Source organism: Rhopilema esculentum, chromosome 13 (assembly GCF_057945365.1).
Source record: "Rhopilema esculentum isolate cy_ngs chromosome 13, ASM5794536v1, whole genome shotgun sequence".
NCBI classification, from domain to species: domain Eukaryota; kingdom Metazoa; phylum Cnidaria; class Scyphozoa; order Rhizostomeae; family Rhizostomatidae; genus Rhopilema; species Rhopilema esculentum.
The window spans coordinates 8,989,258-9,004,956 of record NC_142827.1 but is presented as its reverse complement, the minus strand read 5'-3'; the positions used below and the strand labels follow the sequence as shown (position 1 = coordinate 9,004,956).

Here is a 15,699-nt window from a genome sequence, read left to right as displayed (position 1 = left end):
CAACTGACATCTATCCTAAATGCTCCGCCGCATAAATGGACGCATCAATAGCCTCATTTGGCCTGAATTTTCAATAGGAGACTTGAAGTTGGTGCGAATATTTTTGGCGGGAAATATCACCAATGGAGAATCAGTTGTTTAAAAAGTTTGATTTATATTAAATATACGATGACTTTCTATTTACTTTAGCAATCATGTTGTAGGATTTTGATGAGTTAATTTATGGTGTAAATTGCAATTTTGAATATATTGGATCTGTTGTCGATACGAAGTCGAAGAAAAGAAACACATAATGGAAGATTATGATTTGCCCGAAGAATACTATGCCTACGGAGATATTGACAAGTACGAAGACCAAATAGCCGATGATCTTGATGCTTTAGATGATTTGGACGCAGGTAAAAATGCCAGGTTATAAATGTGTGTAAGAAAATAGCTTTTCTTCTCACCGTCACAGTTAGGTCTTATTTACAAGCGACTGTGATCTGCAGAATTCAACGGTTTCTCTTTTCCATCTTCATATTTCAAATTCTTAGTGATTAACACTTAAAAATGAAATGTAGCATAAAACAGAATATAGCGGATTAGACGAAACTAATATAGCGAAACTAAAGAACTAGATAACTACAAAATAAGAACAGGGTTGATGATATAAGTATCTTGGTGAGAAGAATTCAAAGAATGAACCCCTCAGAAGTTAAACTAAGGAAGAGAGCACCCCTTGTTCTTATTAATAAACAGCACATTCAGAAATTAAATTTCTCATATTATTAATGACAATCGTGATAGAAAAGCCTTTGAATTAATCTATTTTGTCATTTTGCAGAAGATTTCCCTGTGGTAAAATCTAGAACTTCAAAGCAGAATGAATCTATAAATAAAGGGAAACATTCAAATGGACAAGCAGACTCTTTCAAAGTGTTATCTTCAAACTCAAAGTTTACTGTTGAAGAGATTGATGATGAGGACTTTCTGGAGAGTCTTGGTGAGTCAAAATTGCTTATTAAAATCACTCTTATAATCTATATCTCGCCAATTGATAAGAAATTTAATGTTCTAGTTAATTTTAATTATTTTTTCTGAATTAGCTCCAAGACTTCCAAAATCGAAGAGGTTGAAAATAGATGAACAAATTGTTGGTGATGATGATGATGATGATTTGGAGTCAATCTCTGATCCTGTTATACAAAGTGAACCAATTCGAATTGTGCCAAGCAGAAAGTATGTCCATAGACTCCCACCACTTGGAAAAGATCACATCACTATAACAGATACAGAAGGAAGAAGAGTCTTTCTCCCTATTGAGAAAGCCAGTGAAGATGTAAGTGTTTTTAAGACATTAATTCAATTTCTAATGGCTATATTTGCTATTGTCACACAATGCAAGCAATATCAAGAACTGTATTGATTGTTCAGACAATTTTTAACTATGTTCTGTGATCTTTGTCCCATGGAAAATATATTTTTGATGGCAATCTTCCATACACTGTTGTGACAAGGATCCATTTTTTCAAGATACACATCTAAGTTGTCATCTCAAAATAGTTTCAGTGAAACATATCTAAGTTGTCATCTTTTAAAGTTTCACATATTCTGCCATTGATTTTCTGTATACTACAATTTTTTCACATTTCTGATAAACCTTTTCTTTGAACAGTTTTTAAAATAAATTTTTAGTAATTCACTCTATTGATCAATTTTAAAGATCTATCCTGCTGGTAAACCAAAGGCAAGCAACACAAGCCTTCTTCAGATTCCATTTGAAAATCTCAGAGAAATTGTTGATGCTAAGGTATGCAACAACTTGAAATCACAATATTCTCCTTTATTCCAACTTTTTTCTGTCTCTAACATTTTCTTGTTGGTTGTGGGATCATGAAAGGATCTAAATTGAATCTATAATGAGTGAAATTGGCTCAAATTGAAACTTTTCCGAGTGTATTTGATGCTCTACAGGGTTTTGCAATAACTCTAGATTTTGTCAGCATATGACCATCTTTTCTTAAGGGTAAATGAAGGTGGAAAGCATTGATTGCTGAGAAGCAGTGTCAGTACCAAGGGGTGATATGGGGGGGGGGGGGGAGAGGGGGGTGTAATTACTTTTGCCAAAACATGGTCCACGTAATTTTTCTAAAACTTGATGAATATGCATTAGGTAGGGATTGGCCATATTTTTTTCCCACATTGCTGTAGTTTGCGCTGTCACTTCAAAGAAGCATATACCAAAAATGCAAAAAGACACCACCACAAAATAAGTTGAAGTTTATATTATTAAGTGTCTTGTTGATATTTAAACATTTTAAGTTTTCACTAAATTTTTTTATCTTCACCTGGTAGCGTCATGCAGATCTAATAAAAAGAGCCAATGCAGTTAGGGACATTGATAATGGGTAAGGATTTTTGGACATACAAAGAATAATATTTTGACTGTTCATTAAACTTTATTTTTCAATGATAAAAATTCTGATGTAACATTTTCAAGGACAAATTAAGCTATCCTCCTTCTCCTTTGACTAAAGGGATTAGAAAGAATGATTTTGTACCTATCACCAGATTTGAAAAATTTTGTTCCAATCTCAAGGAAACCCATGCGGTTATGTTGTATAATTCAAAAACATGAAGGGCAAAAGCCAGGAGATCAATTTAATCCTACACGTAGCTTTCTGCCAGTGGATATTCATTCAAATACCATGAATCCTCGAATAAGCCCTTGCGGGCTTATTTGCAAAAATGAATTTTTGGGTGGAGGCTTATTTGAGGGGGGGGGGCTTATTTCAAAGTTTAGTATTTTCCTCAAAGGTCAACATAAAAACAACATTATTTTCTCAACAAAATAAATTGGAAAATTACAAAAAGGCTTTTTTAGAAAGGAAGCTTTCTTGAAAGAAGATACTATTCTGCAATTATGCTTCCCTTGAATAAGCCCCCATTCGAGGATTTACAGTAATAAGATTCTATTATTAAATTTGCTCCAAAAAGTGCAACTTCCAGTGAATTTAAAAGCATCAAAATGTTAAAATTTATTTCCCTTCAAAACAACCACGTTGCTGTCTCTGTTAGTGATAATGTGTTCTATCCTACTACTCTAGCAATCTATAGGTTTGTAAGGTCTCATGAAATTTCTTGGGCATATGAAGAAAAGAAGCTAGTTACAAGTTACATTTATTTCTGTACACCTTATGCTTACACTAAGTGCTTCAATATGACTAATAATGAATTAAAGAAATTTTGTGGGGATATTTTTCTTTCTGGCCTTCCAATTATTTATTTGCCATGACAACCCTGACGAAAATAAAAAAAATTTGATCTCAATGGTAAATTGGTAAAGTTAACTTTCTACAGTAGCATTTTTGATGGAACTTTGATAATGCTACTCAATACCCAATATAACTAAAAATAGATATCAAGGTCCTATCAAAGAAAGATATTAAATAAATTATTGTTTATTCTTTTTCTGCGAGAAGAACTATTTAGCTGATATATTAAGAAGAACTGCACTTCTTAATGACGTCATTATATGTGTAAATATTGATCTTGCTTCATTTCAAATTTCAAAATTTCAGCAATCTTGATGATGATATATTTGATGTGAACGAAGAAACAGAAGAGACTTCAGATGTCCCTGAAATGGATACATCACTGTGGGTGGAAAAGTTTACACCTAAAAAGTTTAGAGAGCTACTAAGTGATGATGTAGGTTTCCTTTGTCTCCGGTTTCCTTTGCTTCTTTTGTTAGAAGTTTTCTTAAGTCCTCTATTTTCCATGCTGCAGTCTGGCAAACAGTTATCAACAGTTTGCCATTTTTTATGTTAAAAGGTCAAGATCGAATAGGTGTTTCATAATCGAATAGGTGTTTCAATGTCAAGAAATATGTGGTATGGCTTGGGTTTATAATTGTCTATTTTGTTTATGCCAATAATGTTTTTGCTGCTTTAGGCTGCATAACTGTAGCTAATTGTTGGGATGAAAAATGTACAAAAGCAAACTTTAAAAAAAAGTTATAATTGTTTCTGCAGGGAACAAACAGAATTTTATTGAAGTGGTTGAAGTTATGGGATGAGTTTGTTTTTGGAAAGAATCAGAAAAATAAAGTAAAACGGAATAATTTAAAAAGCAATATTCAAGAAAAGCAGAACAATGATAATGCAAAAAAGTTTGGGAAGAGGAAACAAAACTGGGATTACGAGGAAGAAATGGTAAGATATGATCTTTAATCTATTCCATTTTGCTGGATTACTTAAGAATTCCTTTTTCTGGCAAACTAGATCCACTTGTCTTATAATTTTTCTGATAATTTTAATGATCGTTATCAGTTAAATACAATTTGCCAAAATAATCAGTATGTTGTATTTAAACTCGTAATTTCGAGAATGAATTTATGTGAAAAAGTTTATTACCAGAATATGAATGGTTGCTTCAAGATGTGTAGAAAAATTGCTAAAGCAATTTCTTTTTTATCAAGCTGTTAATACATAGATGTGTTGTTGTTTTGCAAAAGCTGATAGATAGTTTCAAAAATCTGTTTCTCTGCCTTGCATGACTTTCTATCTTTTGCACCTATAGGTAACAGATCACACAGGAAGGCCAAAATTCAAGGTAGTAGAATCTCATTTTTTCATTCATTTAATTTATTGTCAGCGAATTAAATTAGGTTTTGCTGAAATTAATCAATTTTTAAGATATTGTTTCGCTCAGTTTGAAGATTTGTAAAAAATTCCTTTACCTAGCACAAGGCATTTTTTCATCTTTCATCAAGGCATTTCACAACGTAATGCTACTTAAATCTAAGTTACTTGTCCCTCTTCTCTCGAAGATATGCTTGATTTTCAAAATAAAACTACTATTGTTTCCTTTCATAAGCTTTCAAGAGTTCTCATATTTAAGTGAGTTTAGCGGAAGAATGTGAATACCTATCGTTGTTGCAGCATTTTCATTGTATTACGGGTACTAACCATCAGCTGAGAATCGAGAGCAGTGCGATCGCACTTTAAACGTTAGATCAACTGCCAGCTTTTTGTATCGCAACATTTGTATTTTGAAATATAGATTGCTCTCATTGCTGGCAATCCTGGATTGGGAAAAACTACCCTTGCTCATGTTGTCGCAGAGCATGCTGGTTATAATGTTGTGGAAATGAATGCAAGGTATTTACGATTGTCTTAAAAACTTCAACTACATCATATGGGACTGCCGCTACTATGTCTTTGATCTGACTTAAAGTTATTTTATTTTATTTGCTGAAAGTCAAAAATTTTGTCTGCTTAAGTAAATTGTGGAGAAATGAGATGAAATGAAAGTCACCCTTCAATGGGATGGGTCATACCCCGTTTCGAGGGTAAAAAGCACCCATATTAAACTTGATCGTATTGAATTTATTACGCATGCATTTTAACCCTAAGAAAGAAGAATTACTCATTACATAACTTGCGCTTATTGGCCAAACAGACGCCGATTGAAACAATTCAGCAATTTGACTCTCTTCTTTCAGTCATGTAATGTCGTTGTATGCTTTTTTTTCTGCCAGTGACGACAGATCAGCTGAGCTATTCAGGAATAAACTGGAGACCACAACCCAGATGAAGTCTTGTCTTGGGGATGGAAACAAACCAAACTGTCTCATTATTGATGAGATTGACGGTGCTCCATTGGTACTATCTTTATCTCTCACTCTCACTTGATTTTCACTGTTCTGTTTCTTTTGAAATCAAAATCATTGATATCTCATGTAGCCTTTTTACAATATTTTGATAGCCATCTACACTGCCTGTTTTATTTGATCGAAACTTTTCATCTAAAGGACTGTTATTCAATATAAATATTCTGATATGATGCATCTGTACATAAGAATTTTTCTCTTTCCTAGCAAGCAATAAATGTCTTAATCCAGGCTGCCAAAGAAACTGAGGGTAAGCTTTTCGCCTGTTTGAAATACCGTCTCTTACTTAATAAGAAGGAGAAAAGCACGCTTGAGTCTTAGATTCTTTTGATATAGTCTTTTAATGATTATTCTTGAAAGGTCTTTTAATAGTGATGATCAAGAGTCGCAATGCAAAGAAGTGAAATAAGAGGCTTTGACAGATTTTGTGCCACCACGCCAACTTGGAATGAAATTCTGAAAATGGGAGAACCAACGATACCTCAAACAGTCGTCTAGTTTCGCCTCATATCAGGGCTCATTAGCACAGCTTGACTGAGTAGAACCTTTATACAGCTGTCAAGTTAACTGTCTTTTAATTTCATGAGTTGAATAAAAATGACCTCGCTTAGATCATGATACTAATAATTTTGGTGTGTTTGAAAACGAAGCATATGTTGGTCAAAAATTTATGTGACTTCAGTTTTGATGGCTCCAGCCATGCTCAGTTATTTCTTGAAGATGGTTTAAGAATATTTAAAATTGTTTTGATAATGATGTTTATGTATTAAAAAGTCAGTTTAACAGTGGTTTTTATTTTGTTTCTATATACAGAATCAACATCAAAAAAGAAGAAAAAGTCCAGACTGACACTAACCAGACCAATCATATGTATTTGCAATGACTTGTAAGATCAATTTTAATATGTCGTTAATCCTATGATTCTATTTTTCTAGTTTTGCTAGGCCTCGTTTTAGATCTATGAATGTCTGAGCATTTAGGATATTTAGCTTTTACAATTTACTATTAACCCAGCACTATTTAGTATTGTTTCAACGCATGAGTTACCCATTTACATATCTAAATGCATATATTTAATCATTATTGAATATACATCATTACCCTTCTACCTATCTGTCCTTTACAATAATTATTTTGCTTTCTTCTTGTATTTTTTCTTTTTCTTTCAAACATAGGTATGTCCCAGCTCTGAGGCAACTGCGCCAGGTGGCCATGACTTTGTCGATTTCTCAGGTTGTTCAAGGTCGGTTGGCCCAACGGTTATTCGAGGTACTCATTAAGTCTTTATATACATATTACGTTTGTTTTTACTGTGAAGCATTGTTTTCTTTGGATAATCTCGATGAACGTGATAAGAATTTGGCAACTTGAATAGATTGCCCAATGTTTGGGTTTTAAATGGTCGGGTTGGAGCTTAGCAACTGGAAAAAAATTGTTCAATTGGGGTCTTTCAACATATGGTCGCTCTCTGGTTTTAGATATCTCGAAAACAGCAAATGAAAGCCGACATGGGGTGCTTGCTGGCGTTGTGTGAAAAGTCTGAGAATGACATCAGATCTTGTATCAATACACTTCAAGTAAGTTTGCATTCCTTTCCATTTATTGTTTTTTTTTGGTATTTTTTTGGTATTTGGCATTTGAAGTTCTGGTATTTTATCGATTTTTCAGATAGTTCATAAAAAGCGAAGTATATTGTGAGAAGGTTTGTTTTTCTTAGATAAACTGTATAATATGGAAATGAACAAATTGTAACGGAGGTCCATATTGAATGTAGACCTGGTCGTGTGTTGGCAGAAACATTTCTTCCTCCTTAAACCCTCAATTACTGACATGTTTTGTAGATTGGTCTGAAGGAGCCAATCAGATGCGCCCGCTTTTTCTACTGATTAATCTGTTCTCTCTATTTTTATTCTCTTAAATGGCTTGTTTGAATACCCCTAAGGTCGATATGTATATATTTAATTATTTCGATAAGGTCGTTAAGTATTCCAGTCTGCGATAGCCTTTTTTCATAGCAAAATAACAGAGAAAAATCATCTATTAAATACATCTAAGCTAAATGGTCATTTTGGAAAAGACCCTATCTCTAGAGAAGAACGACATTGCAGTTTCTGCTTAGTGACAAATTTAAGAGTTTTAGGAGATAAATTTCATTTACTTATGGCGTGTCCGAAATTTGCTGATAAAAGATGCTATTTCTTAAATGAACTCCAACGAATAGCCCCTAATTTAAAGCAGCATACAAGTTGTAATCAATTTATCTGGATATTAGTCAAGAAGACTTAAAATGTCTCAATTTAGTTGCCACATTTCTATATAAATGCTTTGAAACAAGATTGAGAGAACAGTAAAACAATACTAATTCACAAAATGTTCAAACCCCGGATTTAATTATTAGTTTATTAGGTATATAAATTTTTCGCTGTAAAATGTCATTTAAATATTGCGTATTTTTGATTTTTTCGATGTTGGCTCTTTAAAAGATATAAGAAAACTGGTCTACATTTTGATTTTCAGCACTAACTTTGGAAAATGAACAGAAATCTGCCAAGATGTACTGCCAATGATCGGCCTAATTGTAATTCATTGTTTATTCTTTGACCAGTTTATGTTTAAGAAGCATGGAGAGTTAAAACCGGAACATTTGCAAAGTATCAGTATCGGACAGAAGGATTTCCAAAAGGGTCTTTTCTTCATTTGGAAGTCGATTTTTCAACTACCGAAGCCAAATCGCAAGCATTTTGGGTTCCTTCAGCAGCTGAAGAAAGACGGTGCTGGGCAGAATACTCTTGCTTTGTCAGGTGTTCAAAATGAGTTCGGCCCATCAAAGGCTCAAACGAGCAATTCACTTCGCTTTCATAATATTTTACACTTGGCTTCATCCAATTCAGAGTTCGAGAAGATGACACAAGGTTTTTATTCTTCTTTATTCATTCTTTCAGTTCAAAATAACTATTGTTTATTTCAAGGGCCGAGAAAGGTTTCGAAATGTGGTTTTGATTTCCGCCATTAGGTTCTCAAAATTTTTTGCCCCCGCTCTCACGGCTATTGGTTTTTTTCGCTAAGTGCAAAGATATTTAACCTATTTTCCAGTAGATAACTTCAGGCTTCTCTTACCCTGGTAATCGCAGAATGTCTGGGTGAAGCATTTATGATGACTTTATGTGCTTCTTTATTATAGGAAACAGTGGCGTGACCAGGATTTTTATCATTATATCGATACTGATTATAATAATTCCAACTATAACATGTTTTGACATTTTCAACCGCTCTGCGTCCCCGTTAATAAGCTTCTTTCTTTATCTTATAATCAATTAACTTAATATTATGAGTACAATAATCAGAAGTGGTAGGGCAACTATTTTGGTTCCTAAGCCTTTGTTTATTAATAAGCTTCATTCGTATTATTTAATATCATTCGTTAAATTTAATGTTTGTTTTTAGGGCTGTTTGACAACTACTTGAATATGAAATCAAAAGATCCTCATCTTGAGACTGTGAGCATGTTTTTCAATACCTTTGTATGCGTTAAAGAATTATTAATGCGAAAAAATTAACCTGATAGGGCTATTATACAAAAGGTTATTTAGTTAGTTATTATTTTCAAAATCCAAAATGAACGATTTTAACAGCTGGCAACAGACTAAACGGGTCCTTTGCCAGAAAAACCAAATGCTACTTCCTTGGATTTGCTGCTATTTAAAGAAGAACACGTACTACCTCTACTGCTTTTTCCTAAATGCTCTTGTATTAGAAGACTGTCATGGGGGCTAATTCACCAGGAACAGATTCCGAGGGGTAGTACAAGTTCCTAGGACCCACGTTCTTGGCTCCTATAAACTAGATGCAAAATACTGATCTTTATTGCAAGAGACAAAAATCGTTATCAAATACTCAACAAGCTCTTAAAATTTCTCTAAAAATTCATGAATTTCAATTATGACATATTCATGACGTCCACTATTCCTGGTGAATTTGTGTTTTCATCCCATGCAGGCCAGCTCAATGCATTTTACATTTGATTTTAATTTTCCTTGTCAAGGTCGTACAATGTGCCAGTTGGCTTCAGTTTGGCGATCATTTGGAGAAAAAGATTCGTTCTCAACAAGCCTTCGTTTTCATGCGATTCTACCCCTTCTTACCCGTTGCATTTCACATGTACCTGGCGAGTCCTTTGGCGCCAAAACTCAGCTACAGCAATAGTGCCGTCGAGGTATTTTCTTACATTTTCATAAGTATTTTCTGTACTCAACTATTTAGGCATACAGAGCTACGTTGACGATAACATGTATTTGTTATTTTAGATTGTTAAAATTGATTTGGTATCTTGACATATCGCATTCTGTTTTTATATTGATCAAAGAACTTACTCAAAAATCTCAAATTATCGGCCGGGGCATTTCTATGACAGAAAATGGTCAATCCAACACGTGACTATTCCATTTTTTCTGTTTCCCACCTTAACTTTTACAACGATGAAGAAATACATGAGATTCTGGGACCATGAGACTTTTTAAACCCTGGGACAATTCATAGATAACAATGAGACAACTGTTCTGTTCTGCCTCTCTGCATATAACGATGGCTTGCAACGATGCAAGAAATAATTTCAAGGAGAGGATTGAGCAAAAACAATAGCTAGTTTAAGTTGAAATAGTTGTTTTACGTCCATGGCTTTCTAATTCTCTCACACAGTCTTGTTTCCAGCTTTCTACTATTTTTTCCAACTCCCCTGTTTATTCATTTCTAGAGAAATTTCCAATCTCCTATATGTTAGAGATCTCAGAATAGTTGGCAGGCAAAGATCTTTATTGATGTCTGTACAAGACAAAATTTAATTGATATCAATCCAGACAATTTTACACTACAATACTGTCAATAGATAAGAATAAAAAGTAAACAAAGACAAACTTCATAAAAAAGAGATACATTTTTTTAAAATCAGTGACAAGGAATTATTTCAAAGTTAGTAGACAAAAGTTGGGAGGAGCATAATGTTTTGAGAAGGGGTAGATTACATAGTTATAAAACAGTTATACATAGAGAGGGACTTTCAATGCTTTTTTGAAAGTTGGGAACAGGTGCCTCAGTTTTAATGTTTATTTCGTGCTTTTGACGTCATAGGCGAAAACATATTTTAGGCATGGAGCATGTATACTTTTTGACCCTATTATTTATCTTTTTTTTAAGTTGCATTGATAAACTAAGCAAATATTTTCATCTGGTCTTTCTCTAGTCTTTATATTTTTTTTAGTTCCATACTAGAGTATCTCATTCCAAACAACTATTAGAAGCCATAACAAGTGATATCAAACCAAGCGTCAGGAAAAATGTTGGAAATCTATCTTCCGTACAAGATTTATTTCCGTACTTATATGAAATCATTCATCCAACATTGAGGCCTGTGAGTATTTGTTCTCTTTGTAATTAATTTTAGCATCGTATTAAATTATTTTCTGTTGTGAACTTAGTTAGTTGCAAAATAAATTAAGCATTTTATAAACCATAGGTCACTGGATGAACATCCTCTTTCGAAAGTGCACCCCACTCTAATGAGCACTCATTCAAGAATTCACAGTATTTGCTTCTATGGTATTTATGTCTCTATATAGCTAAATCATTTTGAATATGCCTCATTTCAGGTGAATGTTCAATTATATAGCCAAAGCGAGAAGAATAAACTTTTGAATTTGATCTTGACCATGATTTCATACAACTTATCATACAATCAAGAGCGGAATGTTGATGGCCAGTACACCTATGTCCTGCAACCGTATGTACATTTATTTTGATAATTCTAATTATTTTTTTAAGGAATCTTAATTAAGATTGGAATAATACCAATAAGTAGCTATAAGTTTTTATAATTGCCATTAGGGTCGGCGAAACATATTTGAAAAATGGAGGGGCCAAAATTTAAAGGTTGTGATAAGGATTAGTAAAGGCCGCCACCATGGTTGGCGACAAGTAAAAAGATTTATAGAGGTATATATGGTATTCTAGGGTTTTCTAAAATGATCATCTAAATAGATTTTGACTGAAAGAAAATCCGAGGCAATATTTTCAAGCTTACATTTATCACATATCCCATAGTTTCATCTATTTCAATGTTACATGAAATAGAAAAGATCTTGCCTAGAATAACCTTTTTTGTGCAGCGAGTGATCATAATATTTCATACTAAAAAAAGAAAACAAAATAAGATGGAGGAGAGAATTAAATGGAACACTGTTCAGCAAAAATGAGTGAATATAAGAATATAGATAAAAACTAGAATTAAACAATGAAACAATTCTGCAAAGTGGGGGTAGTTAATGTAATGCTTTTTAATAAAAATGACTCTAGGCTTTAAACTCTAAACTTTTAAATTTGGCTGGTCAAAATATTGTTTTCCTTATTTAAATCCTCTTTAAATCTCCTTCTACCTCGAAATACTCGTTAAACTTTTCTTATTGGCGATCCTTCTCTTTATTTGCTAGACAGAATCATAGATAAAACCAAACTTTGAAGCTTTCTTGATGAGCCTTTCAAAGAACAAATCTGCTGATTCTTCCTTTCTCATATTGTCAACAAGTTTCTTTTCCTACAACTCTTTTCCAAACAAATTCAGATAAGCCCAACAACTTATTCAAAACAATATGCTAGAGAAGGGAATTATTTGCGATTAGGGTGTATGAAAGAGGAGAACTTCTTCAACATTTCATCTTTTCTAACAGGACTTACCTATTTGACTTGCAGGATATTTCTCAAAAAACGTGATTTGAGACCCAGAAAAAGAAAAACCTAAAGATTAAACACCTTTTGCTTAAGGGGGCGCATTCAAGGTGGCTTATATAAGAGAGGGACTTTGTTGAATCATTACCTTGCCTTTTACTTTCTTTACCTTGCTTGAAGAAATATTAAAAATGCCTGTACATGTTACTGAATGTGAAAATCACCACAGTTTATATTTTATCTGCATATTACAGCAATTTTGGAGAGCTGGTTGCATTCCCAACACTACCTCAACATAAACAGCTGAGTTATGCATCAAAGCAACTTGTCCAACGCGAGGTACAAAGAACTATTTTTCTATCACCCCATGTGAGCTTTTAGATTTAGCTGCAATGATGCATTGCCTCTCTTGTAATAACAAAGGTAAATTTAAAAAATATCTTGATCTGTGATGCTCTATATGCACATTGACATGGTGTTTTACAAATTTAAAAATCCGTTTGATGATATTTATATATTTCAATTTCTTTCAGATTGATCTTGAAAAAATGAGAAAAATAGAGCAAGCTCTTCAGCATTTGGAAGTTGATACGCAAGGGTATTTCCTCTTGAATTTATGAAGCATTAAATGTTTCTATATACCAGTTTGCTTATATTAAAGAAATCATTAGCAGACTTAGATATTAAGAAAATCACACACAAGACATACTTCATTAGTAATTGTATTCTAGAATTAACTGCAGAATTTGAAGTTTTAATATAAAGATAAAAAATTTATCAGCATCTTCAGATTGTGATGAATTTATGATTAAAGACTTTTTATTTATCACTTATGCAGGAAGGAGAAAAGCAAGCAAAAAGGACAACCTACAGCAAAAACTGTCACAGAAATGAAACCAATTGCCATAAAGCCTGTCAAAACAAAGGTTAGAGTTTTTAACATGTATACTCAAGTTCTAAACCATGTTCTACTTGAGCTTTGGTCCTTGAATGAGATTTTTTAGGAAATGAACAAACCCTGCAAAATTATTATTTGTGTCATATCTCTGTGCTTTGACAAAGTAATTGTTTCCTTTCAGCCTACACTGGACTTCTTTGGACGTGAAATTGTCAAAGCAAAAGTGTCAGGTTTGGTTTTTCTAAAATTGGTTGTTGTTTTATCTCTGACAAAGAACTGCCTTTTATGCAACATAGAAAAATCCTATCAACTTCTTTCTAGTTCTGAATTTCTCTTTAGCAAAATGTTAAAGCAGCGTTTCAAAATTATAATATGTTTTAAACAGTTTTATGCACCACTGGTATTATATGTCTCTTTTACTAAGTAGCCGTAGCATGATGGTTGAAAACTGAATAGCCTATAGTAGATTTTTGTAAATGCATGAATAGAGAGGAATTGTGCAAGCAACTTACCACACAAACAAGATAATATCCAATAAATACTTACATTTGCTTCCTTTCATTTAAATAATAAAAAGTTTGTTTATGTTATAGAGAGCCAGAAGCAGAAAAAGGCATCTTTGGTAAACACACAAGTTTGGTTTAAATTTAATGAAGGCTACAGCAATGCTGTAAGAAGAACAGTCAAACTGCAAGATTTCATGTAATTTGTTGTATATTTACATTTAACTGTATAAAATTTGACAAATTATGATAAATTATGTCCATATTGCTGAGTTTTACCAGCCTGTATTTTTGTATAGGCTCCAAGTCTTGAATCTCAGCAGGGCTAGTAGGCTTTGGTTTGAATGATTTCTTCATTTTGTTTTTTCTGCAATCAGCTTTTCAATCGCAATCTTTCTCAAAATAATATGAATTGCAGAACATGATCGTGATTTTGCGTAAGGATCTATTTCCTGTGAAAAGTGTTGAATATTATAGAAAGGTATAATTAAAAGATTGTTAATAGTTTTAAATTGTCTGTCAAAATGATCAGTAGTGTGTAAGTTGGCAAAAATTATTTTTTCTTCAAGCAACTATGTCCAGTCAGTCCTTCATTTTGTTAACAATTGTTTTGGCAGCACTTTTTTATTGAAAGATTACTGGGAATTAGCCCTATACTGCAAATTAAAATGCAATGATAGCCAATTGAATAATCAAACCAATGTAAAATAGATGATCATCAACATTTTTGAGGGCATAATTCAATGAAGAAATGAATCTGCATCCTACCTCATGCACTGGCTCAAAGTCATCCACTAAATCAACTGTTGATGTTGTGGTGATTAACTTGAATGAGAAATACAACCAAATTGAAACTTATGTAACAGTAAGCAAAATTGAAGCAAATGTACTTAATTTGAAAGTACTTTTAATCTATACATTACTGACAATTTTCATCTATAAATATGAAAATGCAAGCAAAGAGGGTGGTGGAAGCAGCCAGCAGCAGTGACTGAAGCCTTTTTTAACCAACAACTGAACTATTTTTGGTTATAACCATTTGCTTTTCTTTCTAATTTTTTTCAAAAAACAGGTTGAATAAGGTCCATCTTTTAAAAAGCAGGTATATTACTTTCTTTGAATTTGATCAAACAAGATCGTCCAAAATAAAAGCTAAAGAAATCATCAAAGTAAGGTATTATCTTAAATTTTCTTGATATAAAATATTTGAGTTTTCTTCTAGTAAATAAAGCAAAAATATAGTATGATGATCATATAATGATACAAAAAAATTTCTTAGTTTCTTGTTACTTGTCATAATTTAATATTCTAGAAAATAGTGCAAAACAATGGCATTCTTACTTTTAAAGTTCCTTTTGCTCTAAGTTGCAACTGCAATGCCATGTTGATGGCTCTGTTAATAGCTGCTCCTAGACCATGAATTTGTAGCTCATCTTCTCTGGAAATGAACAGAAACTGAATTTGTTTTATAAATGCAATGTTTAATAGCTAACTGTTGTGGTTTCTGAAGTTTTAGGTTGAAGCTGTAAGATCTCAAAAAAGATAAGTTTTCCTTGTTTTTTTGACAATTCATAATGTTGTAAGGTTTAAAATACAGGTGGTAAGATCCAAAACTAGATTATCATAATTTTTGGCTTGTGATTGCACTGAGGTTTAAGTGCAAGGATGTCTCAGTGGCTAGGGTGATCCTAAGGGCTCTGGGGTTCAAATCACTGACAAGACCAAACTTTCACCACAATTCCATGCATAGGAATCAAGAGGTGTGGTTGCAGCTCTCTGCAATTTTAGGCATAGGAAGCTAGAGGTGGTCACATCAAGAGGAGGGACCAGGACAATGTAGGATAGGCTTCTCAGTGTCCTTAAAGAGCCACTGTTGCAAATTTTTGCATCTGAATATTTCAACAATGTTATATATATGAGCTACAGGT

At 33.1% G+C, this 15,699-nt stretch overlaps 2 protein-coding genes across 2 annotated transcripts in view; one reads left to right on the top strand and one right to left on the bottom strand.

Annotated features, from left to right (window-relative positions):
* The first annotated feature begins 27 nt into the window (after positions 1–27).
* Positions 28–14,000, top strand: LOC135692045 (chromosome transmission fidelity protein 18 homolog). The gene is made up of 24 exons (XM_065210064.2): positions 28–398; positions 827–985; positions 1,089–1,321; positions 1,706–1,792; positions 2,338–2,390; positions 3,564–3,693; positions 4,017–4,196; positions 4,564–4,596; positions 5,047–5,144; positions 5,525–5,648; positions 5,864–5,906; positions 6,470–6,542; positions 6,832–6,925; positions 7,135–7,233; positions 8,262–8,568; positions 9,101–9,153; positions 9,699–9,869; positions 10,911–11,060; positions 11,299–11,429; positions 12,625–12,709; positions 12,904–12,968; positions 13,209–13,296; positions 13,450–13,498; positions 13,862–14,000. Exons 1-24 carry the CDS (start codon positions 293–295, stop codon positions 13,972–13,974), a joined length of 2,724 nt encoding a protein of 907 aa, XP_065066136.2. The 5' UTR covers positions 28–292; the 3' UTR covers positions 13,975–14,000.
* Positions 13,887–15,699, bottom strand: part of LOC135692053 (ribonuclease P protein subunit p20) — a 3,188-nt gene continuing 1,375 nt past the window's right edge. Inside the window, exons 3-5 of the mRNA XM_065210076.2 lie at positions 15,113–15,209; positions 14,540–14,596; positions 13,887–14,223 (exon numbers count right to left, since the gene is read on the bottom strand). Of these exons, the coding sequence (XP_065066148.2) occupies positions 14,125–14,223; positions 14,540–14,596; positions 15,113–15,209 (253 nt within the window). The 3' untranslated portion in view covers positions 13,887–14,124. The remainder of the gene's footprint in view (positions 14,224–14,539; positions 14,597–15,112; positions 15,210–15,699) is intronic.

Excerpts from the sequence above, each read along its gene's own strand:
- LOC135692045 (XM_065210064.2), top strand. The coding sequence starts at position 293 with ATGGAAGATTATGATTTGCCCGAAGAATACTATGCCTACGGAGATATT. Across the intron at positions 8,569-9,100 it reads GTTCGAGAAGATGACACAAG|GGCTGTTTGACAACTACTTG; the intron begins GTTTTTATTCTT and ends GTTTGTTTTTAG. Across the intron at positions 13,499-13,861 it reads TGTCAAAGCAAAAGTGTCAG|AGAGCCAGAAGCAGAAAAAG; the intron begins GTTTGGTTTTTC and ends TTTATGTTATAG.